The sequence below is a fragment of the Enoplosus armatus genome, chromosome 21 (assembly GCF_043641665.1).
Source record: "Enoplosus armatus isolate fEnoArm2 chromosome 21, fEnoArm2.hap1, whole genome shotgun sequence".
Lineage (NCBI taxonomy): Eukaryota > Metazoa > Chordata > Actinopteri > Centrarchiformes > Enoplosidae > Enoplosus > Enoplosus armatus.
Window position 1 is genome coordinate 440,001 of NC_092200.1, and position 12,895 is coordinate 452,895.

At 44.3% G+C, this 12,895-nt stretch overlaps 2 protein-coding genes across 2 annotated transcripts in view; both read right to left on the bottom strand.

Annotated features, from left to right (window-relative positions):
- Positions 1-298, bottom strand: part of chodl (chondrolectin) — a 5,722-nt gene extending 5,424 nt beyond the window's left edge. The window contains exon 1 of the mRNA XM_070927885.1: positions 208-298. Coding sequence (XP_070783986.1) covers positions 208-298 — 91 coding nt within the window. The remainder of the gene's footprint in view (positions 1-207) is intronic.
- A 3,866-nt stretch (positions 299-4,164) lies between these two features.
- galnt11 (UDP-N-acetyl-alpha-D-galactosamine:polypeptide N-acetylgalactosaminyltransferase 11 (GalNAc-T11)) lies at positions 4,165-12,269 on the bottom strand. Its single transcript, XM_070927878.1, has 12 exons — positions 12,213-12,269; positions 9,328-9,584; positions 8,900-9,023; positions 8,047-8,213; positions 7,687-7,812; positions 6,977-7,226; positions 6,761-6,878; positions 6,261-6,413; positions 5,911-6,132; positions 5,698-5,802; positions 5,465-5,602; positions 4,165-5,055 (listed from the first exon to the last, which is right to left on the bottom strand). The coding sequence occupies exons 2-12, from the start codon at positions 9,548-9,550 to the stop codon at positions 4,924-4,926; spliced, it is 1,758 nt and encodes a 585-aa protein (XP_070783979.1). The 5' UTR covers positions 9,551-9,584; positions 12,213-12,269; the 3' UTR covers positions 4,165-4,923.
- Positions 12,270-12,895: the final 626 nt, after the last annotated feature.

Here is a 12,895-nt window from a genome sequence, read left to right on the forward strand (position 1 = left end):
CTTTAAAGTATGAATGAAGCGACGGGTTTAGTGCTAATGCTCTTTGATATATGATATATTAACAGCCATTAATAATTCATTATTAATCTCAAGTTTGAGATGGCTTCACCCCCAACAAACCCCTTAATATATTAGAATACATGACTACTCATTAATGAACCCCACATTTGACAGTATAAATACTCAAGGAAGAATTTCTGAACTCACCGCTCACCACCCGCACTCCGTTGCCCCGGGCGACCATCATCGCCATGACGACCCCGCGGATCACCCGCATCGCCGCGTAAAATGTTGTCATTTTGGGTTTTAAAATGAAAAATGAAATAAACCTTCAGCGTTGAGCTTCGGCTGCGTGAAGATTCCAAGTCGAGCGACTTTCTTAAATTTCACAATAAAAGCCCCGCTCCTGCTTTGTTTTTGTGACGGTCTTTATTTCCATGTTCCTGCTCTTCTCTTGAGGCGGAGTGTTTCTGTCTGCTCAAACCAACTCTCTCTGCCCCCCCTACCCGATCGATCGTCCCTACAGAGCCCCAGATGTAACCTCCTATTTCATTAAGCCCTGGGGGGCCACACACACACATCAGTTTAATTCACTTACACAGACAGGAAGCTGATTGGTTCCCAGCAGAGCAGCTGATCAATAGATGAAACACTCACACGTTCCTCTGATATCTGCTGCAGTTATGACAAACACATTGATCCACCTGAAGGTGTGAGCAGCATCAGTTCACATGAATAAATTATTAATCAGGCATTAATAACCAATCCTCATTATCAGCCTTACAAACCGGGAACAGACTGCTGTCACTAACGTATGGACAGATCACTTATTATTAATCCAAGAATATATCTGTAACAACACATGTACTGTTTCAGGAGTTTATTATTGTTATTACTGATTATTATATAAGTCTTTTGCAGTTTGTCGTCTCTCTGTTCATGTTAAAGCTCGACTGCTGCTCAAACAGGATGTTGTCTCTGCTTTCTCAGCTCACACTGAACAGATGGAAGAACTCTGGGTTCTCATGTTCCACTGGGTTCTGCTGATGTGACCTCCTCTCATGTCCCAGCAAACATCAGTGTTTGAGCTCCTAGTCAGGTAGAAAAAAGGGTTGTTTCCCCCTGCTTCCAGCCTTTGTGCTAAGCTAGGCTAGCAGCGTACTGGACACAGAGATAAAACTGGAAGACACTCGGAGACAAAATGGGGTCGAGGTTTTTCGTCGCCTTCAGCCAGATGAACCAAACAGCTGACATTATCATCATCATCATCATCATCATTAGCCTGGTCATATTTGCAGTTGAAGCTAAAACACTTTTGTTCTTGCTGCTGGGATCACAGTGTCCTCCATCTGTCTCTGATTACACAAGTACTACTATTAGTACTAGAAGTACCAATGATAGTAATACTAGCATGAGAGAAAAGTACATTTATACCAAACACTGTGAAATAAACAAATGTCTTGTCAAGTTTCTACCAGATGAGTTTTCTTTGTTTTGAATGTCTCGTGTTATTTCATTGGGTTGGAATTGATCACAAACTAAATGATAACACACTCGGTCTGTATTTCAACCTCAGTCATTCATCAGTTCATCATTCGTGTGACGGGCGTGGATGTTGGAAATCTTTACGATCGTTTCTGAGCAGGAGGACGACGTGTGCAGCGTCGTGACAGAAACACTTTATTGTTGCTCTGATGGAGAACAGAAATCAATAGAGGCCTGAGCTGCTTTCAATGTCGCTCACTAGTCTGGATTGGCCACTTTCATGCATGCGGACGCTCCCTGAATGCAGCACGAAAACATTAAACTCCCCGCACGTCAAACCTCCCTCTCTGACCTTTCACCTTTTCACTCCGTCCCTTCATGTCAGAGAGTCGTTTCTTCCATCAAATATGAAAAAAAAACACCACAACACAAAGTCAGCTTCAGTCATGCGGCACACACAGAACACAGAACACAGAACATACATGAACACACAGACGGAAACAGTACGGCAGAACATCTCTTTATTCATTATGAAATAAACATCTGCAGCTCTTAAAGACACGATTATCAGGAATATTGGGATTAAAATGCTTTAATGTGAGTCCTGATATTTATACTGTCAACAGTCTGATATTAACAGTGCTCCCAGTCTGTCTGAGGAGCGTTCGTCATCCAGACAGAAAAGAGTTTTCTTTACAAGCTGCTAATAATAATAATAATAATAATAATAATAACATCTGTCATGTAAATGTTTTACTGTTCAAAGATGTCTTTTCTGGTTCCTGTTTATCTATGAATTATTAGTTATTATACAGCTCTTTGATTAGACTTTTTCTTTCTGCCTTCAGATCAGCTGATAATCAACTAATAATAATAATATAATAATAATGGTTCCATGTGGGTTCAGTATTTAGTATATTCATATTTAGAGCATTAAAATATAGAAACACAATATAAATATTCAACAGTGTGAGTGTGTTAAAGTGCTCCAGTATGTGTGTGTGTTATCAGATCACTTTAATGGCACACTTAGACCCTGAAACTCAACCTCTGTGTGTGTGTGTGTGTGTGTGTGTGTGTGTGTGTGTGTGTGTGTGTGTGTGTGTGTGTGTGTGTGTGTGTGTGTGTGTGTGTGTGTGTGTGTGTGTGTGTGTGTGTGTGTGTGTGTGTGTGTGCCTATAATGTAATTATGTGTAACAGTCAGACGGAGACACATCATGCTGGATGAGTTAAAGGGATGGATGGAGGTAAAGGTGCTGATCTTTTTATGAAATAACTGGAAACTAAATCCTTTAAGACTGAGTGTGTGTGTGTGTGTGTGTGTGTGTGAACCCAAAACTTTGAGTCGTCTCTAAAACGCCTGACAGGAAGTTCTGAGTTCAGCTGACAGTCAAACACACACAACTTCACTGTTTGTATAAACAAGTGAAGTCGTGGAAGCGTGCGCGCGTGTGCACAGACGCACACACACACAGATAATGACCCGTTAGATCTCTTCCTCCATTCCAAGTATTGATCGCTGTATCGATCGGCTGCAGGCGGCTGATCGTCTCCGTCCAGAAACACACTCCACTTACCGCTGATTATCTCTCTCTCTCTCACACACACACACACACACAGGATGAAGAGGGTGAAGAGATCCGCCTCATCAGCCTCATGTTCTTGTCAGGGTGGGTTGTTAACTAGTGTTGGTGAGACTGGTTAAGGCTGGTTTACCCACTTTATTTCAACCTGCTGAGTTTCCATAAACGTGTCGAAGTGTGTGGGGGGGGGCTGTCAGGGGGTTCATCAATAAACTGAACTGGTCCCTAAACTCCAACAGTGAGGTGAATAAGGTTAATTAGTGTGTGTGTGTGCGCAATAAGAGTCTAATTGATGGCTTCCAGCAATTCAGCCCCAAAATAATTAGCTTTCTCTTCTCATCAATCACACACACAGAGAGAGAGAGAGAGAGAGAGAGAGAAAAGAGAGAGAAAAGAGAGAGAGAGAGAGAGAGAGAGAGAGAGAGAGAGAGAGAGAGAGAGAGAGAGAGAGAGAGAGAGAGAGAGAGAGAGACAGGAGGATTCTCAGGCAGGTTCTGCAGCATCTTTCTCTCTGATGTCTGAGTGGATTTCTGGAGGTTTATTCTGATGGACGTCAGAGATGATGACCTCCTGTGAACGTGGACGTCACTCTGAATTATTCAACATGAGTTTCCTGATCTGAGTTATGACTGAGTGCGATTTTTGACTCTAATTCACCTCCTGCAGTATCTTCTGTCTTTGTCCTGCTGAATGTCTCCATGTCTATTACAGACCTGCAGGTGAGCATGTGCAAGTCTTTTTTTTGGCGCACATACACTTTGACTGGATCCTACGCACTGTTTTATTAATGAGTTAAAAAATAAATGAGTTAAATTACTGAGAGGTTCTTTTTACTCACCATCAGTGTTATTGAAGCTCCTCTGTCAGAGTAAGACCTGCTCCACAACAGAGACCTGGTCCACACACAGTCAGAGACCGGAGGACATGCTGATACAGCTGTTCATACACTGGGAGAACTTATCGTCCTGTTAGCGGCCAAGCTAACAAGCTAATGGACCGTCCATTTGGACAACTTCACTCTAATTGAGGGGGACATGTCCACCCCGCCCCCAATGATCACAGAGTTAAAAATAATAATTTACTGTCTATACATCAATTTGTTAATTTAAAAGATTTATTGAAGATGAAATGACACAAAGACAAACTTTAAAAACTGAGACATCTGTTCAGCGTCTGGCTGCTATAATACTGTCACCACTCGGCTCCACGTGTCCTTAATACTCCTGACATCATGTGACACAGGTGAGTTACACACCAACAGGTGAACACAGGACACCAGTCAACATGTTGACGGCTCCATTAGTGTCAATCTGACAAACATCCGTTTGACCGGCTCCTTGTTTTCAGTTTCCAGAAGAGAAAATCAGGTTTTTAAAGTCCCATTTTCATTTTTCAAATAAATATTTCATCATCTTGGAATAGAAACTGGAAACAACGAGGTCATAGTGTTAACTCCAGGATACTCCAGGTCATTATAGGACTTTCAAGGTCGGCCCATCATGACCTGAAAATAAACAGAAATGAAGAAAGAAAACTCTTCCTGTTGGTTCCTGGAAAACCGTTTCCCTAAAATTCAAAATATTCCAGGATATTTCAGGACTGTTTCCATCCAGTTTTTTCAGTCTTTCATGGAAGTGAAACTTGGACCGTTTTAAAAGCAGCTTAGGCCGAAAATTAATCTTTAAAAACATGAAAACAAAATCAAATCAGCTGGTTAATAAAAGTTGTCCTGAGAAAAACTAAAACAGTAAAAACACAAAGACGAACATTTAAAGTCTCGCTTCAATAAAACCTGTCTGTCTCTCTTTCTTTCTCTCTGTCTGTCCAGTCCCAGGGAGGAGTGATGTCATCCTCCTCAGCCCTCCAGCTGCCACTGCTGCGCCTGCGAGGCATCGCATATCGCCATGGAGACGTAACCCTTCGGCCCGATTGGCTGGGCGACGGAGAGACACTGACCCACTGAGACCTGGTAGAGCCGGTTAGACTTCTACAGGAGAGAGAGACAGACAGACAGAGAGACAGTTATCATCTCTACACTCAGTGGCCACTTTATTAGGAACAGCTGACTAAAACTGATCCAACAGTCCAGTAATAGTTAGAATGTTAGAAAAGAACTATAGTTGAGCTCGTTAATCAAGTCTTCATCAATCTGATGTGATGATGTCAGGTCACATGACCTCCTCAGTAATGTGGACGTTGGTCCCAACTTTGAGAATGTGCGAACCAATCAGGAGAGACAAAACAGGAAGTGGAACACGAGAACATGGGCACGAGAACTATGTCTGAGGTGTCCTCACAGGTGATTTACCTGACAGCCAATCAGAGAGCAGGATTTATTGTGACGACATTATGTGCAATACATTTTGTGTGTATGTGGGTGTGTGTTGGCGCCTCACCCCCAGGCTCCACTGCTGCGATCCCCCCGAGCCATGACACTTCATCAGTCTGGGGGGGTCAAAGGTCCTGACCTCTGACACATCCAGACACAGCAGACCTGCCAGGACCAGCTGACCCTCCTCATCATAGGCCCAGTCCTGCGCACACAGTGGTTTAAAAAAGACCAAACTGTGAAACAAATTTCTTTTAAATGGAGGATTAAGATTGTTGTGTGTGCGCATAGTCGGTTCACCTGTTCGGGGTCTCGTGGGTCACATGGTCGCAGAACAACAACCCCGCCCTTCTGACTGGCTCGGCCCTGGGCCACCAGACAACGCCTGGTTGCTAGGTTACGAAGCTGAAAGACGGCAGACACATAGGACAGTGTGTGCGTGAACTTCGTGCTTCATGTAATTTAAATTACTGTCAACAACAACAATACAAATAATGTGTAATGGTCAGGTACCCGTCCTCTCTGCAGGACTTTGGGCCGTCTCAGGCCCTTGTTGATGAACAATGGCTGCTGCTGCTGCTTGTTGCCGTTGGTGACTGTCTGCATCTCGGGGTACACCGTGTCCAGGTACCAGCGAAACGACTGACACTGCAGCCGCTTCCTTAACGCCACACGCTCACCTATGTCGCCGTAACTGCGGTCACGTAGCTCTGGACGTAGGGACAGATACTGCTCCTGATTGGACCACAGAGACACAGGAAGTGAGGTCAGAGGACGCTTCAGCTGCCTGTTGGATCATTGCTGTGTGTGTGTGTGTGCGTGTGTGTGTGTGTGTGTGTGTGTGTGTGTGTGTGTGTGTGTACCTTGTACTCATCCATCCATACATGCGCTAGACGCAAGGAATTGTGGGCCATGGTGTCCTGCCCCCCCGGGGAGCCGTAGGGCCGCCTCTTCCTGAAGATGTGACCGACTCTGGAGCAGGGGATGATGAGCAGCTGACCACCACACATCCAGATCTGAGCGAGAGACATCGACACACAGTGGGAGCGTGTGAGAGAGAGAGAGAGAGCTGCGACGGGAACGATGTCTTGTTGGACAACATGTTACCCAGTGAGCTTCAGAGGTATTGCTGGGTTTACTTGAAATGACAGGGCCAGGCTAGCGCTTTCCAACTACTTCCAGTCTTTATGCTAAGCTAAGCTAACCACACCCCGACTCCAGTTCCATCTGAAAGTCTCACTCTTAGTGAGAAAAAGAATAGAGTATTTCCCAAAATGTCATCCCTTTAACTGCAGCATCGTGTATTACCACTCAGACTGAACGACATCTTCACTGACCGTCAGTAAAACACAAACTTTCTCACCCTGAAGGAGATCTCCAGGTTTTCGCCGCCCCAGATGTCCATGCCGGCGTCGTATTGGCCGAGCTCATTAAAATACTTCCTGTTCATAGCGAATAAACCTCCTGCCATGGTGGGAGACCTGAGTGGGAGGGGGGGGGGGCATTAGCGATGAGGTTTGGGGGGTCCGGATGCTGCTGGATCACTATACAGCACAAAACTGATTGGTCAGCTGGTTACCTGATCGGTCCAGTGGTTCCCTCGGGTCCGTTGAGCTCAGAGGGGGGTACAGGGTCCCACTTGAAGTGCAGTCCCCAGTTGAAGCCTCCCCTGACGATGGGTGAGGGCGAGTAGGACAGAGTGTCGGCTGAGATGATGTCGATGACGGGGCAGACGACGGTGCGGCGGCCCTTCTGGATGGGAGCCAGCAGAGGCTGCAGCCACGCCTGGTTCACCTCGCAGTGACTATCCAGGAAGACTAGCACCTCACCTGGGCACACACAGACAAGTGAGTCCAGGTTTACTTCATCTCCGTCCTATCAGGAGCTCAATGCTTGTAAATGACTTGAAAGATTCAGAGGCCCCGCCGGACCAAACTACAGCTGGTGAATCCGTTTTATTCAAGATAGAAAAGTGTGCAGTGAATAAGGAAGTAGGAAGCAGGAAACATGGAGGTAATGTGTATGCAGTAAGGGTGTAGGATTTAAGGTGCAGGGATGAAGGGGAAAAGGTAAGTCTTCAGTAGGAACTGTCCTATATGCAATAAGGATGTATAGGTTACAGATGTAGGAAATAAGTATACAATTTAAGGATTTAGGGAGCAAGGATGTATGGATTAAGGATGTAGGATGTACAGGTGTGTAGGGATGCAGTGATTAGGAATGCATGAATTAAAGTAGCAACAAGGTTATATGGACTAAGGAAGTAGGGTGTAAGGGTGTAGGACATACCAGTAGCATGTGAGGCTCCTACCATGCGTCCTCTGATGAGTCCTTCCCTCCTCTGGTTCCGCACCAGTTTGACTTTCCCCTGCAGCTCCTCCCTGACGTACCGATCCAAGTCATCCTTCAGCTCCTCTGAATCAACACACACCAACATGGAGTCGCAATAATCAACACAATGCTTGTTAGTAGGACATATTCAGTGCTGGTTTGACTCTCACTGAAAATATAGAATATCACCATATATACGAATATAAATATGGATGGAATAACAGGAGTAGAGCAGGAACAGCTCTGCTAACATAACAAGGAAGATTTGAAAATGAATGTGATGGGATAAGTCAAACATTTGTGTTTCCTGGGCGTTACCAAGCTCGCTGTGGTCGTCCACCAGGATGATCTCATGCAGCAGGTAGGCCGGCGTTCGATCCAGCACGCTGTGGACGGTCCTCAGCAAGGCGGAGAACGCCTCGTTGAAGAAACAGATCACTACACTGGCAGAAGGTAGAGCCAGAGGATACACCTTATCCCGACACCTGCAGAGACAGATCTACCATCAGTCCCCCATCACCGGCTGTTCGTCACCAGTAAACATGCTGTCTGATGTCCTCCGGCTGCTCTGCCTCAACTCTCAGTGATTTACAGAGTTTCCTGATGGACAGAAAGCTTTACTTTTTGTTAAAGTGACCGCTAACTGCTGCTGACTGTAGTTGCCATAAGCTAGCTTAGTTAGCTGTGCAGCTAGCGCCCCTCTGCCCGGACTGGGAGCTTGGAGCATCGGGGGAGTGTTAGTGTTTACCCCGCTAGCACAGGAGCTTTGGACCACCGGGAGGAGGTTTAATAAAGCTCTATTTAAGCTTTAAAGCTAATAGACCGCTAGCTGCACGACTAACTGAGCTAATTAGCCAACGGCAGCTACAGTTAGCGGTTACTTTCTTTGTTTTACTCTGTCCATCAGGAAACTGTAAATCACAGAGTTGAGGCAGAGCAGCCTCAGTTTGTGACCTGGAGGCTTCAAGTTCCCACATCACACTGTGTCAGTTTCATTCTGGACCCTGATTGGCTCCAAACTACTAGTGATGTCATAAATCCTGCAGGTACCAGGTGAACACACAGCGCTACGCTCTACATTAAAAAAGAATATCTGCTATTGTGAATATAACAATAAATAATTAAACATCATCTTAAGTTGTGTGTGTGATCCAGCACTGATGGTTCTTACTGAGAGTCTCTGGTGTCAGGCAGCTCTCTGTGGTGTCCCAGCCTGGTGGAGATGAGGACGTTGAAGGCGTGTCGATGGTAACCGGTGTCCCTCACCTCCTGATCTGCTTCGTTAAAGATCATCCCTGCAGACAGACACAGCGTCAGAGAGACCAGGACTCACCGCGTCAAAGAGACCAGGACTCACAGCATCAGAGTCCAGGACTCAGTGTCAGAGACAGAACATTTAAATATGGAGATAGCTTCAGACATTTTCAGGTTTTCGAAAAGTTCCATGATTATTTTCTTGATGAACCCATTAATCGTTTGGTTTATAAAATAGTGACAAACGTCCAAAGAGATTCAGTTTAGACAAAGAAAATCAAATCTTCATTTCTTCTTCATTTAAGAAGATGGAACCAGCAGATGTTTGGGATTTCTGCCACTCACCCATCTCTGGCGACAGCTCCCCTTCCTTATTGGCCGGCAGAGGCCGACGCCCCGCCCTCTGGTCGGCCAGGCCCTTGGTGATTGGCTGGCTGCGGTGCTGCAGGGGGGTCCTGCCGTGGCCGGGCTCCGCCCCCAGAGAGAAGTAGAGGAAGAGGAGGAGCGACCAGGTCGCCGAGGTGACGAGGCAGCCATAACAGAAGTACCTCAGCGTGACACTGGCCATGATGGCCGAGCGAGCATCGCCTTACATTACACTGCTGCAGAGAGAGAGGGGGGTATTTCATTAAATCTCAACTGAATGTCCGTCACAGCTGAAGGCCAGTGCCCCGCCCCCTGCTGATCGTTTTCCCTCCAAAGCGCAGCGACGTGTTGCTTCTTCAGCCCATGTCGTCACAGCTGAGTTCACTTTTTTTACTGGTTCTGAAACTTTAATGAACATTTCACATTCTGGGAGTCCACATCTGACCCCATGAGGCCATGTTTGATTTGAGTGAATCTTTGCTGTGTTATTTTTGTTGTTGTGAATTATGATGTTTATATAATCTGTCATAAATGTTGACGGCAACTATTCACCTCAAACAAATATTCATTATTCTAATGACGAAAACGTGCAAAACATTCATATCAAAAAGTGTGATTTTTCTCTCTCTTTGCTTAAGTTTTAACGACAACGTTCCTTTAACGTTGTTTCCTGTGGTTCAGATTAACACAGCGTTCGTTTTCTTTGAAACGTTCTAACTCATGGATCTGATCACGTCATTTTCTTATCATATATTAACTTTATACTTTTTAAAAATACTCATATTTTTATTATTATTTTTACTCTATCCTCTTCAAAAAAAACACTGAAGAAAGTAGAGAGTGAAACCGGTCTCTGTTTGTCTTTGAGTTTGGTGCTTTTGAGCCTCCGTTTGTAAAAGTTGGCGTTCCTCTACGTACATGATGATCCAATCACTGATGTTTAGCTAACAGACACACAAGAGAGTGTTTTCACTCTGTCCCCCTGGACTCAGCAGGACAAACATTTACCAGCTCACATTATGGACTAACTGGGGGGGAAACTGGAACCAGTAAGAACCAGGAGGGTCTTGGTTCTAGGTTCCACTGTGTTTCACAAACCAGAACGTTGAAGATAAACGTTCTGCTGCTAAATGCTCCACTATGTTCAGCAGCTCGTCTCTAACTGTGAGATTATATTCCCACCACTTTGAGAGACTGCACAAGACACCAAACACTCTTCATGGTTCTGACAAAAATAAACGTTCAACATTTTGTTAACTGCGAGTAACAGATGCACCAACCAGGTGGAGGATGAAAAGAGGAACAGCTGATGATTGGATTCATGTGATTCTTGATATTTCTTTGATGGCAAAAACGCTGTGACTGAGTTTGTGTCACCGTTTAAATTAGATGAGTTACATGGATTTAACTCGGCTCCTGTGATTCTGCTTTAATTAAAAGGTAATAAGAAACTTTCAGCAGGTAAATATGAATACGAGACTGCTCATGAGAACTGTGTGACATGATCAAAAGCTCCAGAATTAACCCCTAACCCTATATGAAAATGTGGAAAATGAATCTGCTACTGAGTGTGTGTGAATAGTTTCCAAATAAAAAAGAGAACAACATGTGTGACCATCTAAAGACACAGGTTTACTAAAATAATCACAGAATATCTTTTCATTTATTTCACCAGAAACTAATCGAACCAGAATCAATAATATAGATGTCAGCAAACACCTGAGCAGGTGAGTTACACAGGAGACAAGAGGACAGGTGTCAGGTGTCCTCTTGTAAACTGGTTAATAATTCTGTCCTGTCTTTGAAGTGAACATGTCAACCATTTACTTTAAAGACTTGACAGTTTGTCCTCACATCTTCTACCTGAGATCACAAGGTAAAGATGTGAATGATTAAATATTATAACTAACCAAATGTAACGTAAAGAGGGAAAAGTGACAACAGTTGAAACTGGGACGCCAAACTCCATTTAAAAATCATCCACTTTAAGGTTCCCTTCAATTACAACAAGCTGCACATTTCATGTCACAAAACAGAAGAACGTCTCTGATTCAGCGGGAACTTCTCCGCAGTTCCGCATACATCCGAAACACAGAGCAGCCATTTTTCTTCCGATTCAACTTCATCTTTTGTAATGAAGTCACCTGTTACTGGGAACAGTATTCACTGAGAACAACAACACCAGCAGTGTGAACCCATCATAAAAACTGACGTTATCTTAAATTTGAATGGATTTCAAACAATTACTTGTTTGCCGAATTAACTGAGTCCTGATCTTGCGGATTCAGAAGAGGCACATATTATTATTCATGAGTAGGGAAATCTACCTATTTGCAATTTAGCCTCCAGTTCCCAGGTTTTTCAACGGAGAACGTTTTCGAAATGAAGAACGAGTAAAACCGAGCCGAATGCTTGAGGAATTGAAAGCAGACATATAGTTTGTAAAGCTGTTGATCTGAAACACTTCTAACTTGAAGGCTGGTTGTGGACATTTTTACAGTTGGACTGAAAAATGAAATAATCTAACAAGAACAAACAAGCAGAAGAGAATAATAAACGGACTGAAAGCTCAGTTAAAACAGACTGTTGATTTTACATATAACCAACTCGACAGTGTAGTTGGGTCAATATCAACTAAACTCTACTTCACGTCTTAACTGTTTGAATAAACTAACGGTATTAACAGAAAAGCTCATTTCTCAACTGTGCTAGTCCGATAATGGAACTCGCTAGCTTAGCGAACGTTAGCTGAACTCAGAGGTGGAATGTGCTAATACGCTAGCTTTACGGGGTCTTCATTACATCCATAAATACTGTTCTTCTACTATGTCCGACACTTCAGCCTCATAATGAACTCTACTCACGGTTCATTAGCTTGTAGCAGTTTGCTCAGCGGCACTCTGGCCAGCTGGTTGAACCTGCCGTCAGGGTACCGGTCAGTTAGCCGCTGTGGTTAAAATTAGCAAGATTTCCAGTGGAGTTCTGACTGTAGCTGCAGCGGCAGATAAACAGGCTGTTTTACGTTCACACTGCCATGGTCCTCACACACAAACCTGCGTGTGTCTGCAGCAAGTTTCCTCACAGAAACATGATAAACTCAAGCAACACAAACCACGTGACTTCCGCTCACAACTTTCGCAATAAAATAAATCAGACACCTGTTAACAGGAAGACTGTTCAGGACACGACCTCCAAAATAAAACTACAAATTTGAAGCTAGCTCAGCGCCAGTTCTTCATGAAGTTTCTCACTCACACAGACATGCTGAGAAATAATTAATGTACATGTAAGCACAACAGGAAACAGGAAAGATTTCAATACTTTCCAAGTTGATCAATTGAAACATTCAGAATCAAAAACAGACCTGTTCTCCTGGCGGCCCCTGCAGATCTGTCACCCACAGAAGATCTAAACATGTCGAAGACCCGTTTTCTCCACCGGAATGTTTCTATCAGCTTTCAGTTGAACTGCGGTCCCCTTCAGGTCGTGGTTTCTGTGTTTGTTTGTTTGTTTTCAGGTTTTGCAGCTAAAAGATGCTGGTTGGTGG